The sequence below is a fragment of the Nicotiana tabacum genome, chromosome 8, assembly GCF_000715075.1.
Source record: "Nicotiana tabacum cultivar K326 chromosome 8, ASM71507v2, whole genome shotgun sequence".
Classification (NCBI taxonomy): Eukaryota; Viridiplantae; Streptophyta; class Magnoliopsida; order Solanales; family Solanaceae; genus Nicotiana; species Nicotiana tabacum.
Genome location: NC_134087.1, coordinates 6,813,244 through 6,829,259, shown reverse-complemented (window position 1 = coordinate 6,829,259; position 16,016 = coordinate 6,813,244). Strand labels below are relative to the sequence as shown.

General features: G+C 37.0%; 1 protein-coding gene across 1 annotated transcript; it reads right to left on the bottom strand.

Annotated features, from left to right (window-relative positions):
* Positions 1 to 2,995: 2,995 nt before the first annotated feature.
* Positions 2,996 to 4,400, bottom strand: LOC107806299 (GATA transcription factor 4). Its single transcript, XM_016630423.2, has 2 exons — positions 3,898 to 4,400; positions 2,996 to 3,753 (listed from the first exon to the last, which is right to left on the bottom strand). The coding sequence occupies exons 1-2, from the start codon at positions 4,222 to 4,224 to the stop codon at positions 3,166 to 3,168; spliced, it is 915 nt and encodes a 304-aa protein (XP_016485909.1). The 5' UTR covers positions 4,225 to 4,400; the 3' UTR covers positions 2,996 to 3,165.
* Between the last annotated feature and the right edge of the window lie 11,616 nt (positions 4,401 to 16,016).

Genomic DNA, 16,016 nt, shown 5'->3' with positions numbered 1-16,016 from the left:
AATAACAGCCAGTGGTCCTATCGATCGAGGTCGAACTCTTCTTTTCTTTTTGGCGAAGGCCCTTGGCCTTAAAGGGTGTTATTTCGAACTTATCAAAATAACAGCCCATCGTCGTTCGATCGAGGTTGAACTCTTCCTTTTGATGGCGAAGACCCTTAGCCTTAAAGGGTGTTATTTCGAACTTATCGAAATAACAGTCCGTCGTCGTTCGATCGAGGTCGAACTCTTCTTTTCTTTTTGGCGAAGTCCCTTGGCCTTAAAGGGTATTATTTCGAACTTATCGAAATAATAGCCCGTCTTCATTCGATCGTGGTCGAACTCTTCATTTCTTTTTGGCGAAGGCCCTTGGACTTAAAGGGTGTTATTTCAAACTTATCGAAATAACAGCCCGTCGTCGTTCGATCGAGGTCGAACCTTTCTTTTTTATGGCGAAGGCCCTTAGCCTTAATGGGTGTTATTTCGAACTTATCAAAATAACAGCCCATCATCATTTGATCGAGGTCGAACTCTTCTTTTCTTTTTGTCGAAGGCCCTTGGCCTTAAAGGGTGTTATTTTGAACTTATCGAAATAACAGCCCGTCGTCGTTCGATCGAGGTCGAACTCTTCTTTTATTTTTGGTGAAGTCCCTTGGCCTTAAACGGGTGTTATTTCAAACTTATCGAAATAACTGCCCGCCGTCGTTCGTGCGAGGTCAAATTCTTCATCTTTTGGCGAAGGCACTTAGCCTTAATGGGTATTATTTCGAACTTATCGAAATAACAGCCCGTCGTTGTTCGAGCAAGGTGGAACTCTTTTTTTCATTTGGCGGAGGCTCTTAACCTTAATGAGTGTTATTTCAAACTTATCGAAATAACAGCCCGTCGTCATTCAATCGAGGTCGAACTCTTCTTTTTTATGGGTGTTATTTCGAACTTATCGAAATAACAGCCCATCGTCGTTCGATCGAGGCCGAACTCTTCTTTGTGATGGTGAAGGCCCTTAGCCTTAAAAGGTGTCATTTCGAACTTATCGAAATAACAACAGTCGTCGTTTGATTGAGGTCGAACTCTTCTTTTTGATGGCGAAGGCCCTTAGCCTTAATGTGTGTTATTTCAAATTTATCGAAATAACAGCCCGTCATCGTTCGATCGAGGTCGAACTCTTCTTTTCTTTTTGGCGATGGCCCTATGCCTTAAAGGGTGTTAGTTCGAACTTATCAAAATAACAGCCCATCGTCATTCGATCGAGGTCGAACTCTTCTTTTTGATGGCGAAGGCCCTTAGCCTTAAAGGGTGTTATTTCAAACTTATCGAAATAATAGCCCGACGTCGTTCGATCGAGGTCGAACTCTTCTTTTCTTTTTGGCGAAGGCCCTTATCCTTAAAGGATGTTATTACAAACTTACCGAAATAACAGCCCGTCGTCAGTCTCAGTTTCTGGAGAGTTGGACATCTTCCGTGGGAGTTCCAGTTTGTTTGGTATTGCTTGCGTTAGATGGTGCAATGCTGGTGAATACGAGGCATCAACGTTTTGCATAGGTTCGTGCTGTGCGAGTGTTATAGTTTTCTTGTCTAACTCTCGCCGTTCGGCTCAGAGATGCTATCGGTAGGGGGTTTCAGCTGTGTTGAAGTAATTTTGGTTATTTAATCGAGATGTTCCTGTATACGTTCGTCCACGCGGATCTTATGTGTTTGCCTGAACATAGAATGGGAGATTAGGGCGAGATTTTTTTCGCTCCCGTCTGGTGGTTCGGTGGGGGGGGGGAATGGGTTGTGGCACCATTTGCCTTGTCTATAATATTTGCAACTGATGGGGCGAGGAATTCTAGGTTTGGTAAACCCACTTCGGCTCTCCTTCTCTTAACGCGTTGTTCCCATGTCACACGCGAGTTTGATTCTCCCCTCAAGCTTCTTTCGGTGAATGACTGTGTCTCTCAGCTTTGATCTGGGAAAAACTAGGAGTTTTCACTAAGAAATCCCCACAGACGGTGCCAAATTGTTTGACTCAAAAGATATCAAAACCTTTGTGAACAAATCAATCAAAGATGAAGTGGTAAATCGTAGTCAAACTTAGTTAATTCCAGACAGAAAAATTTAAGAATAATAATTGCATATGGGATGAAGGAAGTATGAATGATCTTATTAAGATTCTTCGTTGCCTTCCTAATCAATTGACGAGGAAGGGAGATTACAATTGTTTCCCTTTTTTAGGATACAAGAAAGGAACTTTTTTGTCTTCCTTTTTTCGAGAGAATGGAGAAGCCCCCCCCCCCCCCATTTTTGAAAATCTTCCTTGGCTATATATAGTCGAGGTCCCTTTACCCTTTGCGTGAATGGACGCTTTCTGTTCAATGGTGTGTTCTGGTCTGGATTTTAGGCGTTACTCTCTTCGATTCGTCGGATGTCTCAGAGGAGAAATAGAGTGGGCTCTATTGACTTTCACCATCCAATTGCTGAGGTGGGATATCGGGCGACCTGGTCGTGGTGGTCAGATTTTGACTAATGAACAAATAAAATTAATTCATCCTACATTTCCCATTTAAAATCATCAAAATTAACTTTAAAAAAAAAGTAACCATGTAGCCTATTGAAAATTAATGAAATAATACCGAAATTTGGGGTGGGGGTGGGGGGTGTCCTTGACATTTTTTATACTCCCTCTATTTCAATTTATGTGACACTTTTTTCCTTTTAGTTAGTCCCAAAAAGCATGGCATTGGTCTGTATTAAACAATTATTTGATTTTAAACTTTTCATTTAACCCTTAATATGATGATTTATTAAATACAAAAAACTATGACTTGTTTTAATCCATTTAAATTTTAAAAGTTTTTGTTTTACTTTTAAATTTCGTGCCTAGTCAAATACCATATATTAATTGAATTAATGGAGTATTATTTTTCTTTTCCTATATTTAAGTTTCTAAGCCTAATTGTTCCAAATCACCTTCACCTCCGAAATAATTATGAATGTGGGGTTCGAGTGATAAGTGAAAAGCCAATTGATTCCCGAGATGTGAGGTAATCGATAAGCAAATAAATCTTGATCCTAATTCAATTCACAAATAAGCTGTATAAGGAGTACTTTCCAACCAATATGGGATTCAACATTAACAATTTAACGTGGCAGTTGCAAAGTAGTACTCCTACACTAGCTGACACTATATCAAACTGCCTCAGATCACGACTACCACATTTGCAATTGCTGTTGCTGATGAGCTTGATTGGTCCGAAGCTCCTTTTGCCTCCTTAGCTCAATAACCTTACGGTGAGAGTTGGAATGCTGGGTTGAAACAAACGTCGGGCTCGCGGCGGGTCGGTACTCAGGCACCAACCGACCCGACTTGTATCTTACTCCACATGCATTGCACAGTGTCTTCGGACCCATTGGTCCTGTGCGCCATTGCGGCGTCGTTTCAGAACCACAGTGCTTACATTTACGACTTGTACTACTTGTGTCGGTGCTCTCTCTCCTCCTGCACGGCGTCGTTTTTAAAGAGCTATTGCTGTCTAATGATGACACGGTGGTGGGAGGGAGGAGTAGGAGGCGAGATGACCATTCGCAGGGAGCGGCGCGTGAACGCTTGCTTCGGGATTTGCATGGAAACGCAGGAGGGCTGGAAATTACGGTTACGGATGAGGAATTGTCGGTGGATGTGGTGGCCGTCGACGGGGATTCTGTTACCGGAATAAACTGAAGAGTTTGAAGGTCGTCGGTTGAGAATGATTCCTCTACAAAGTTTGAGAGCCATTCCAGCTCAGCCAAATTGTCATGCTGTTGAAAAATATGTAAAAACTTTGAGCATATTCCTACCAATTTACTCCTTGCATCCAAAATTCCACTTAGCTAATTTAAAGTTAATTATATGGAAATTTAAAATGTAATATTTCGTTTCTCGCTAAAATTAAGAGTAATTACCGGAATGCAGAGTTCGCTGGTAAGGAATGGGGCGTCGGTGAAGCTACGGTAGCTGAGGTTGCCGTCAAAGTGTTCTTCCCCACTGGAAACTAACGAATTACAGCTATCAACGACAGTGAGGGAGGAAGAATCGGCAGAATTTCCGGCGATAGCGTCGAAATAAGCGTCAGTCATCACTTCTTCATCCTTGGAGAAATCCAAAAGGTCATCTACGGTGATATTGTTATTGTTTTTGTTATTATTCATGCTGTCGAATGGCTTATGTTCGAATTGAGAATCTATGGCATGAGCGAAATAGCCGGCGCCGGCGAAGTCCGGTATTTCCATTGGAGCAAAATGTGTAAGTATGAAGTCTCTTACTACAGAGTATTTATAACTGAAACATGAATGAGAGCTAGAACACAAAATAGAGATAAAGAGAGAAAATGGAGGAGTGATAGATGGATCGAGTCTGAATAAGAGTGGAAAGTAGGACTATATAGGAAATGAACAGAAACGTTTATGTATTTATTTTAGATCGTGTTCATTTGTGTATTATTTAACAAGACAAGATTGGACATTAAGAGCCCGTTTGGACATAAAGAAAATTTTCCATTTTTTTCATTTTTTTTGTTTTATATCAGCATTTGTTCATAAAAGTTTCAATTTTCACTTGAAGATACATTTTAAAAAAATTCAAAAATTTAAAAAATTCCAAAAACCTGTTTTTCAAAATTTTCACTCAAATCACTCACAAAACTTCAAAAACAACCCAAAATTATATTCATGTCCAAACGCAACTCTAAATTTCAAATAGTACCATTTTACTTGAAATTTTACAATTCTTATGTCCAAACGCCCACTAAAATGTTATTAATTGAAATCATATGATTAAGACAAGATTGGTAAATAAAATATTGAGTTTTAGGTTAAATTTGAATAATCGAAATTTTATTCTACCAGAGAACTGTAGGCCTTTGAATGAGGAGTACTTGGAGTGTGTACGAAGATAACATGATGAAGTACATTACGTAGGATAATATTATGGGCCGATTTATTACCAGAAATTATTTATATTTGATGGCGTAAAAAGTGTATAGAATTTATATAATATTTGTATATGATACGAGTACATATGTCTACTAATAAGTGCATGCGATAGAATATACTATTTTTTTATGAAACAATAAAAGAAGAAGAAGAGTATTGCAGAGAAAAGTAGGGAGAGAGAACTCTTATTGATTTTGGGATGATTTATAATGGGGTAAGACCCCTCTATTTATAGGGAAAAAATGACTTAGCCACAAAGTAAAACTCTCTACAAGATAGACGTTCACTCTAAATAGAATTCTATTCATAACACTCCCCCTTGAATGTCTACTCGATAAGTAATGTGCCTCATTAAAACCTTAAGTAAAACAAAACCCAATGGGAAAAAAATTCTAAAAAAAAAGAAAAAGAGTACACATCTCTAATAATACGGCTTTTGGTTGCCTCGTTAAAAACCTTTCAAGGAAAACCCAGTGAGACAAAACCTTGTAAGGAAGTGTCATGTCATGTGATCTTCTAGATCACTTGCCTCTTTTGTATTATGATCATTTGCTCATCTTCTTTATCAAGAAGTTTATTTGAAATCCATTTGTCTATACGCTTTAAGCGTACCATAGACTTTGTCCTTCTAGAACTTAATATGAGCATTTCCAATGAGAATATAGTTACTTTTTTTGGGTCAGCAAATGCGTCTGACATGCTTTGCAATATATTGCAGATGAATTATCTTTTTATGAACTTCAAGTTCATATTATCATATTCGAGGATCTAGATGTACACGTGATAATTCATTCTACGTAACTTTTTCTCAACTGTTTATCATGTCTCCTCCTCATGTTAGAAAAACTAACTTATTTTTCCTCAACTTTGAAAACTCATCTTTGTGTGTTATGGTGTTAATCAAAATGTACACCGCACATCAATAATAATAAGATGGAATTATTTGGTTCCTGACCCTGAACCACTTGTGAGGGGAAAATGTACTATACTTTTGTATATAACCTATATCAAACTGATATAGATAACTTTGTTCTCATAAGCAATAGTTTAGCTATTAAGTGGAGGCACTTAATAAATTATTTTGCTAAACCAACTGTGATATAAACCAACTTATCAAGATGGACTTCTTGAATAGAAAATCTAGAAATTATGCTCGAAATTAAATTATTGAGCAAGTTACCTCGCAAACACCGGCCAGGTTGCGGGTTAATAATAATCGCACATGTAACCATCTCATACATGCATCTTATGTGGTATACATGGAAGGTGAATGAGCACATATTCACCTTTGATATTTCCAGCATTCATGGGATTCAATCCCAATTTTAGTTGGTCAATTAATTAATGAGAACAAGCAATATAAGAGATTTCATAAAGAACTTTCTAGTTCTTTAAGATTTACCCATGTGACTTCTCTATTATTTTTGCACATCATACTTAAATTGATATGGCTAAACCAATTATGCCAACTGAATAAATTATCAATATTGATAAACTTCAGATTTACACTATAATATGTGCAATTATCAATAAACTCCAAGTTTATTTTGATATGGGTTTTTATATCAATAAACTTCTACTTCATTGTGACATTCTTTTATTTGTGTAGTACAAACTAGAGAATAAAGCGGGTAATTTTTAACATACATATTACCCTGCTACAAGTTATAGTAATAGAAGATATTAAATCTTTCCTTTATTTATAGTCTCAATATAATCAACCGCTTTTGCGTACACTTTGGAAACTGAATAAGTTTCTTTAAGACTTACTACAACACAATACCTTATAGGTAATCAATTGTGTTTCTCCAAAATAGTATAATTGGCTCTTCTAGAGCTCTCAATTAATTTGGTACTACCACATATTCATCAACATCTATATGGTGAATATCTCTTTTAAAGAGAAAGTTATGTCATTATAGTTATGGTCAAAATTATATGCAAAATATGTTTCTTGCATTAATGTTATTCTTTAATAATCACATTACCAAAATATTTTGGCGTGCAATAGGTACATAACCAATGACCATTCATGCCATAATAATGATATTATTTTCTTATATCATCTTAAACCTCCTTCTAGAGGTGAGTGTGGTATATTCACTATCACTAGCACGTTCATATTCTTTCAAGAATGAATATGTTATTCACAAATCAGATGTTGTCACATTCACATCATGAATGGACCATAATCATCTATATGTGCTTTATAAAATCTCATGTCAAATCGATGACAAATATTACTTTCACAGAGTGAAAGATTATTTTGAGAATCCTTATTATTCTCATTATCACAATGATGACGATTATAATTTCGTTTATTGCCACGTCCATATCTATTGATACCTTCACGGTAATAATTTTGTCTTCTTTCAGACTTATCACATACTGATATCACATTCTCTTAAGGGAATAAGAACGGAGCAAATTCAATGGGACGAGTTTTAATTCTTTGCCCACAATCATACATGAATTTGATCATGGCAAGGCATACAAACTTTACCACTTTGGATGGTTATAATTTCTTTCAAACTCCATTAGAGTTACAATCAAAATTTATCGTCTTCGTTTGTATTTAAAATTAAATTATAGAATAAAAGAGAAAAATATGGTAAAATACATACCTTAAATCCAGAATTTAATCACGAAGGAAATTCATGCAACAATTGACAATCATTATGCTCAATCCCAAAGCTTCTACTCAATTGTTTAGAGTCTCGTGCTGATCACGTGTTATGAAACAATAAAAGAAGAAGAAAAGTATTGCAGAGAAAAGTAGGGAAAGAGAACTCTTATTGATTTTGGGATGATTTACAATGGGGTAAGATCTCTCTATTTATAGGAAATGACTTAGCCACAAAGTAAAACTCTCTACAAGATAAACATTCACTCTAAATAGAATTCTATTCATAACACAAACAAAGAATAAATAAGAAAGAAAATAAGTAAACTATCGTACACCTAACATTAATTGTCCAATAGTACGTACTAATAAAAGTTCCAAAAATTTTATGTGTTTTCCTGGTCTCGAACTTCTGACCTTTTAAAATTCTGTTGTTAAGGCGTTAGTAAGTCTGGCGTTAGAAATGTAATTTTAACATAAAATTATATAGAAATAAAAACCATATGTAAAATTCAACATAAAAAAGAATAAAATAAACTATTATACAATGAACAAAATAGATTTGCGAAACTATCACAATTCTTTTGTTTCATGCACTTCCTTGGAACTTGCGTTTTGCCCTTCTCGTTATTTTGGAAAATTTTAAGCTTGCTGTCTCCTCTTTCGTGTGGTATTACTACTCCCTCAGGTTCACAATAATTGATCAATTTATTCTTTTTATTTTAGTTCAAAATAAGTATTCAATTAGATAATTAAGAAAAAATTCAATTTGTTTTTTACTCTTTTACTTTTATATGCATATCCCTAAAAAGTTTTCTCACTCCTCACTATAATTATGTGATCAATATTTAATGAGGATAGTTTAGTCATACTCGATATTTTTGTATTAGATTTAGCATTTTCTTAATGAGCGTGCTAAAAGGAAACTGGTCACTTATTATGAACCGAAGGGAGTAATTCTTAACTCATTTATTGGTACTTTCTACCTCCCTAACTCATGTTATTATATTCCTCAACCCACGTTTAAGCACGATCGTTGTAGTTCGATCTGATTGAATTGTACGGTCATGATAATGTCCGTGTCCATTACATATTTAAGATTTATCTTGATCATCTCATTTTAAAATAAATACTATATCATTTAACAAATTTATTGTTGTCAAGTCTGTCAATGTTTAGCTGTTTGGGTTCTGAATAAGGGATCGTATTATGAGAATTTATTATAATATGGATAATAATCAGGGTTTTAATGGTAAAATTAGTTGGTTGATCATCAAAACGTATACTCATCTAGGTGATGAATAACTGTATAGTAATTTTGAGTAGAATTTGCTTTCAAAGATTTTACTACATTTAATAATGTTTATTGCACATTAAACAAAGCAAGAGAATTAAAGGGTAAAACATTGAAACGTATTCAATATTTTATCATTTCATGTTTTTTTTTTTTGGTAATATTATATCTTAAGTCGTGCATGCTCATAGATTCTCTTTGTTTTTTTCGCCCTTATTCTTTTTTTTTTGTTTTCCACCTGGTGTCCGGTATTCGTATTGGAGCCCGATTATATCCGAATTCGCTCTTATTCTCTTTTTAAGTTTGCGTGTAATCCAAAAACTAATTCAGTCCCGTGATCAAGGGCGAACTTAAATTTTTTAGAGGATTGGTTCACTACTAGTTTGATAGTAAAAAAAAAACAATAGTACAACAGGATGATCCTTGGTCCCTAGTGGGCAGTGACCACTGCAAGTACCAAGATTAGTCGCTGTTAAAATATGAGATAAACTTTGTTTACTGTCACTAATCACTCACCCTTTGGCAAAATTCTTTAACAACATTTCTTTTTTGACAAATAAATTACTACACTATATAGAAAAAGTTGCAAACAAGAAGGGAGTAATTTTCCTGCTAGATTTTGTTATATATTATCTTCTACTGAATTTATCAATTCGAAAAGTTTGAAATTCTCAATTAGGACTTAGGAGTGTGGACTTTTGGAATGGTTCGTGGACCGACTTAGCACGTGACAAAGGTGAGGGAATTGTCAGCTATCGTGTTTGTCTCTAAATCCACCGCCCCATGCTACAATTTGCTTCTTAAAAAAATAATTCGGTGAACTAAACTCTCGCTATGCACAGTAATCGAAAAAAAATCGAACCATAAAAATCTATCTCCTTTACATTGATGCTTCCTAAACGTGCGTCAAGAGGATACTAACGTGGTTGCACGTGCCTACCGCCTTGATATTTGGTTTTGATAGAGTTCCGAGCTCTCTACATTGTTGGATTCATTTTCTTTGTGCTAAGTACTAGCTGATCTCTTAGGGTTAATTTGGCACGAGCATAGAGGATAATTAATCTCAAGATTAAATTTAAGATAAATTTATAGTTAGCATAAAAGCGTGATATAATTATTCCGAAATTATTTATCCCGGGGTTGTTGTATTTATTTTTTATTTCTATGGAAGGATGGAATACTACAGTCCCAGAATAACTAATTCCGGAGTAAAAGTCCCAACCAAATGACCTCTTAGCTTGCTAATAGTCCCTTCCTCAATTATTGCCATTCGCGAGATATTCAGGCCAATATAGTTTAAGAAAGAAAGGAATACTTTTGAAATTTGTAATCTAAAATAAGCTATAGAAATTTGTGTGACTATAAACTATCTCACTAAGGTTAAGTAAAAAAATTAAAATTAAATTATTTCTAAGTAAGGAATATGACATTATTTTTGAAACATATTAAAAAGAAAAGTACGACACATTTGGACAGAAAGTATTAATATACAAAAAAATTATATACATAGCGATATATTATTTTGGAATTCCATGAAAAAGTTGGACATTTGAGGGCCTCCATTTTCGTTATGCTAACTGAACAAGTACTTTGCTCTCTCAATACCTCCATTACTATCCATTTTACGGTTTTTGACCATATTGAACATTGTACTTTCTATTCAAGAAGGCTTCGTATTAGTACCATTACTAATCTGTATTCGAAAATATATTTAACAAACAAAAATAAGTAAAATTCAAAAATGTAGAAGAAGCAGAAAATTAATCCGAACCTACTGAATTTATTGTGTTTCCTTAAGGAACTTAATCCTCTCCCTGTACTCGAGATTTAGAATTATTTCCTCCCAACATAGAACGGATTACCCTCACTGGTGTAGCGGTACTTCAAACCCAGTGACTAAACGAACTCAAAAATGGGTAGCTAATCACACTTTTCTTTCCGTTATAAAACAATGCGGAAGGAAGAAGGAGAATTCAGAATTTTCGCAAGGAAAAGCTGTGGGAAAGATCATGTATTTATATCCAAAAAGTTGGGTAATACCGAAGAATGGCAACTCTTCATTTTAAGGTTGCAACTCAAAGTGGCTATTTTATAAAACAACCATTTACTTAAACCGCCAAATTTAAATTCTAACGGAAAAAACAAAACGGAGAAAGTCAATTTACTGTTACACGGTTGATTTGGATTAAAATAATATTATGTTAACTTTAATATTAACAAATAAATTTGGTTCCAAAAATTGATCAATCAATCAGATCATTTGACCAAAACCAAAAGCCAAAGTCGGGCAACGACAACGACACAAAGCTTGCCTTTCTCTCAACTATTTAAGAGCTAGAAGAAGTGCAATTGTATACCCATATCAAAACTCGTTTCCTCCTCTAATACGGGACAATGTCTCTTTGTCAAAAAAAGAAATTCAAAATTTTCTTTTTTCCTTCCATTTCCTATTTACTCTATTATAAGCTTAAACCCAACAATTATTTACTTTGTGTCTATTATCTTTGTATAGGGGTAAAACTGAGGCTGATGAGCACTCCGATTTTCCGGAGGGGCAAATGATGCAAGGACATAACTACAAGGAATCAGAATCGAAGCTAGGAGCCTCTCGTATCAAGGCCCGAACAAAATACCTGCCCTCGGGCCATCGAGTCCACACCCCCAGACCAGGTTCGAGTTTTGAGCCCTCGGAAAGTATTACCAAGCATCCACTCATGGTTAACAAAGGGCCGTGATATCCGCGCCCAGCTGGATGTCATGGCGTGAATCTCGGCCCATATCGGCAATATATCAGTGACTAACGAAAAGGAAGATTTTTACTTTTTTTAGAATTGTAGTTAGGGCAAAACTCCCCTACTATATAAAGGAAAAGTTTATTATTCAATAAACACATTGTAACACGCATACCAAGGCAATATATATCTGTTTTCTCTGCTTCTAAAAGTTATCCAAAGTTCTTAATTTTGCTCATAGTTCTTCATAAGTGTTTGGCTCCAAGGAATTGGAATCGAAGCTAGGAGCCTCTCATATCAAGGCCCGAACAAAATACCTACTCTCGGGCCATCGAGTCCACGCCTCCAGACCCGGTTCGAGTTCCGAGCCCTCAGAAAGTATTACCAAGCATCCATTCATGGTTAACAAAGGGTCGTGATATCCGTGCCCAACCGGATATCACGGCATAAATCTCGGCCCGTATCGGCAATATATCAGTGACTAGCGAAAAAGATAATTTTTACTTTTCTTAGAATTGTAGTTAGGGCAAAACTCCCCTACTATATAAAGGGAAAGTTTATTATTCGATAAATACTCTGTAACACACATACCAAGGAAATATATATCTGTTTTCTCTGCTTCTAAAAGTTATCCAAAGTTCTTAATTTTGCTCGTACTTGTTAAGCTTATAACCGAGCCCGAACTCAAAATTACTACTGGTTTGGCTGTTTATTACTCCCTCCGTTCCAATTTATGTGAACTTATTTGACTGGGCACAGAGTTTAAGAAAAAATAAAGACTTTTGGAATTTGTGGTCCTAAAAAAGTAAAAAAGGGCCCCAGAGTATTTGTGTGGTTATAAAAGCTTCTCATTAAGGGTAGAATTGTAAGTTTAAGCTAAATTGTTACCAAATTTAGAAAGGGGTCATTCTTTTTGGAACGAACCAAAAAGAAAATTGGTTCACATAAACTGAAACAAATGGAGTATGTCTTAATTTGCTTATCTAACGTCATTAATCATTTGTATTAAACTAGTCCACATATCCTTAAAATCACGTATAAATTCAATTGTTATCTATTTTTAAGGTAAACAGTTTGGCATACACCGTGGGGCTAAGGATAATAGTGGTAGTTTGATACAAATTTTTATAACGCAATATATTTTACCCTTGTTCTTTGAGATTTTGATTTCAGATCTACCTAAGAATGTCAAACTCTCAGTCTACTCACTTGAAGATTGATGCTGAATCTGGCCATCATGGCGAAAACAACAATATAGTACCTAGAAACAAGGTGCCCCCTGCTGATCCCAATGGAGTCCCAATTGCAGACCCAATCGATGCCAACTCACATGTGGCTATCGACGCCAACCTGCCGACCGACCCTGATAACAGCGTTCGCGGAGGAGCCTGACCAACGGCTTGAGGTACGCCCGAAGGTAAAGGAGATAGGATCAATTGGAGGGTGATCTTCGAAATATTACAAGTCCAACAGGCGGCAATAGCACAACTACAGAACCAAAGCCGAGCCCCCAGCAGAGTTGAACCCGAACCATTCCGAAAAAACACCCAAAGAAATGAGCAAATCACAAAAAGGTCGGGTAAAGCTGAGCCCGGGACCAACCCTAAAATAATAAAAATGCTTGAGGACCTGACATAGCAGGTGGAATAGGGGGAGAAGAAAGTTGAAGCCAATGACAAAAAAATGGGGACCGATAATTCCAGAGTTGATCAAATCCTAGGAGTGCCGCCGATATTGAAATGCCTAAACTCCAAGAAATTTGTCCAAAAGCCTTTCCCTCCAAGCGCGGCACCGAAGCCAATCCCGAAGAAGTTCCATATTCCCGATATTCCGAAGTATAACGGGACTACGAATCCAAATGAGCACGTGACCTCCTAAACGTGTGCCATCAAGGGAAATGACTTGGAAGATGACGAGATCGAGTCGGTTTTGTTAAAAACGTTTGGAGAAACCCTTTGAAAGGGAGAAATGATATGGTGCCACAACTTACCCCCAAATTCTATCGATTCGTTTGTTATGCTTGCAGATGCCTTTGTGAAAGCATACACCGGGGCCATCAAGGTCGAGACCAGAAAATTAGATATTTTCAAAGTAAAACAAAGAGATAACGAAATGATCAGGGAGTTCGTATCAAGATTTCAAATGGAACGGATGGACCTGCCTCTGGTTGTGGATGATTGGGCCGTTCAGGCGTTCACTCAAGGACTCAACCCGCGAATCTCCTTGGCTTCACAGCAGTTGAAACAAAATTTGATAGAGTACCCGGCAGTAACTTGGGCCGACTTCCATATCATGTGCCAGTCAAAAATCAGAGTCGAGGACTATCAGCTCTGGGCCTCCTTCGAGTCCATTTATCCTGTCAAAACTAATGACAAGTCTAAGAAAGTCGTCGATCTTGAACCAAGACCGAACAGAGACCGGTATCAACCATATAGAGGAGATCAAAGGGGTAACGAATCTGGCGTAACCCTGCGAGGAACGATCGACGCCATAGTAGCAGATGACTCATGAACAAAAACGGTTTCGACCGGCCACTCGGGGCTAGAGAGGCACCTAGGTTATTGGAATATAACTTCAATATGGATGTTACCAGCATCTTATTTGCTATCGAGCGCATCAAAGATACTAAGTGGCCTCAGCCATTGCAATCCTACCCTACCCAAAGAGATCCTAACCTGATGTGTAAATATCATGGCACTCATGGCCACAGGATTGAGGACTGCCAAAAATTAAGAGAAGAATTGGCCCGACTATTCAATAACGGGCATCTCCGAGAATTTCTAAGTGATCGAGCCAAAAATCACTTCAGGAATAGGGACTCTAACAAATAGACCGAGCAGGAAGAATCTCAGCACATCATCAACATGATTGTTGGAGGAGTCGATGCCTCCCAAGGACCAATGCTAAAGCGCAATAAGGTGTCTATCACAAGGAAAAATGAACCAGAGATTATATCTCAGAGGGAACCATTTCGTTCAACGATAAGGATGCTGAAGGCATCGTACAACTGCATAATGATGTACTGGTAATATCTGTACTTAGAGTTAAGCATGTATTGATTGATCCAGGTAGCTCGACCAACATCATCAGATCGATCAAGGGTCTTAGAGCAGTTGGGTCTACAAGACCAAATAGTGCCAGTGGTCCGGGTTTTTAATGGATTCAACATGGCATACAAAACAACCAAAGGAGAAATAACCTATCCAGTAAATACCACTGGGACAATTCAGGATATAAAATTCTATGTGATCGAGTGGGACATGAGGTATAACGCCTTATTCGGAAGGCCTTAGGTTCACAACATGAGGGCAGTACCATCGACACTACACCAGGCACTGAAGTTCCCACACCGAGAGGAATCAAGACGGTTTATGGAGAGAAGTCGACCGCAAAAGAAATGTTCTCATTAGATGAAGTGATCCCGATGTTCCTACTCTAGACATCAAAGAACACAGAGTCGATTAGGAGGGAAGAAACAAAATAGCAATCACCGATAATATCCCTGACCGAACCAGAGAAATAAGGAGTAGGCGAGTATGATGACTACGGATTCCCTAGGTCATTCATCACCCCTGATGATTCCGATGCCACCAAGTCAATGGTCGAGAAGCTGGAGCAAGTCATATTGATCGAATACTTACCCGATCGGAAGGTATACTTGGGCATGGGGCTAGCTCCTATAACGACCCAACCGGTCGTTTTGAGCTTTTGCACTTTGCTCGCAAGTTCTCGGGAATGACTTACCCCGTGTGGTGTATTATGACTTATGTAAATCGTTGGTGTTGGGTTTCAGGTTAATCAGAATGAATTTGGAAGAACGTTTCAATTGAAAGCTTAAAATTTGAAAGGTTTGACCAAGATTTGACTTGTTTGTATTTGATCTCAGATTGGAATTTTTATGATTTGGTTAGCTCTGTTAGGTGATTTGGGACTTAGGAGTGTGATCGAAATGCATTTGGAAGTCTGTGGAAGGTTTAGGCTTGAATTGGCGAAATTGAGATTTCAGCGTTTTCCGGTTCATAGGTGAGATTTTGATATCGGGGTTAGAATGGAATTTTGGAAATGGGAGTAGGTCCGTTGTGTCATTTGTAATGTGTGTGCAAAATTTTAGGTCATTCGGACGAGTTTTGATAGACGTTTTGATCGAATTCGGAAGTTTTGGAATTCTTAGGCTTGAATCCGAGGGTGATTTGATGTTTTAATGTTGTTTTGAGCATTCCAAAGGTTGGAACAAGTTTGAATTATGTTATGGGGTGTGTTGTCATGTTTGGCCGGGGTCCCATGAGGCTCAGATATATTTTGGAAGAGTTTTTTGGAAGATTTTGGCGTTTTGAACATAAGCATGTAATGATCCAAAGATCCATTTTTAGTTCTAGAGATCGAAAATTGACTTCCAGAATTTTGATAATGAATTATAGCAGTGATCTGGAAAGTTTGGTCT

Coding starts and splice junctions, on each gene's coding strand:
- LOC107806299 (XM_016630423.2), bottom strand. CDS start 4,224: ATGGAAATACCGGACTTCGCCGGCGCCGGCTATTTCGCTCATGCCATA. Junction 3,754..3,897: donor CCAGCGAACTCTGCATTCCG/GTAATTACTCTT, acceptor ATTTTTCAACAG/CATGACAATTTGGCTGAGCT.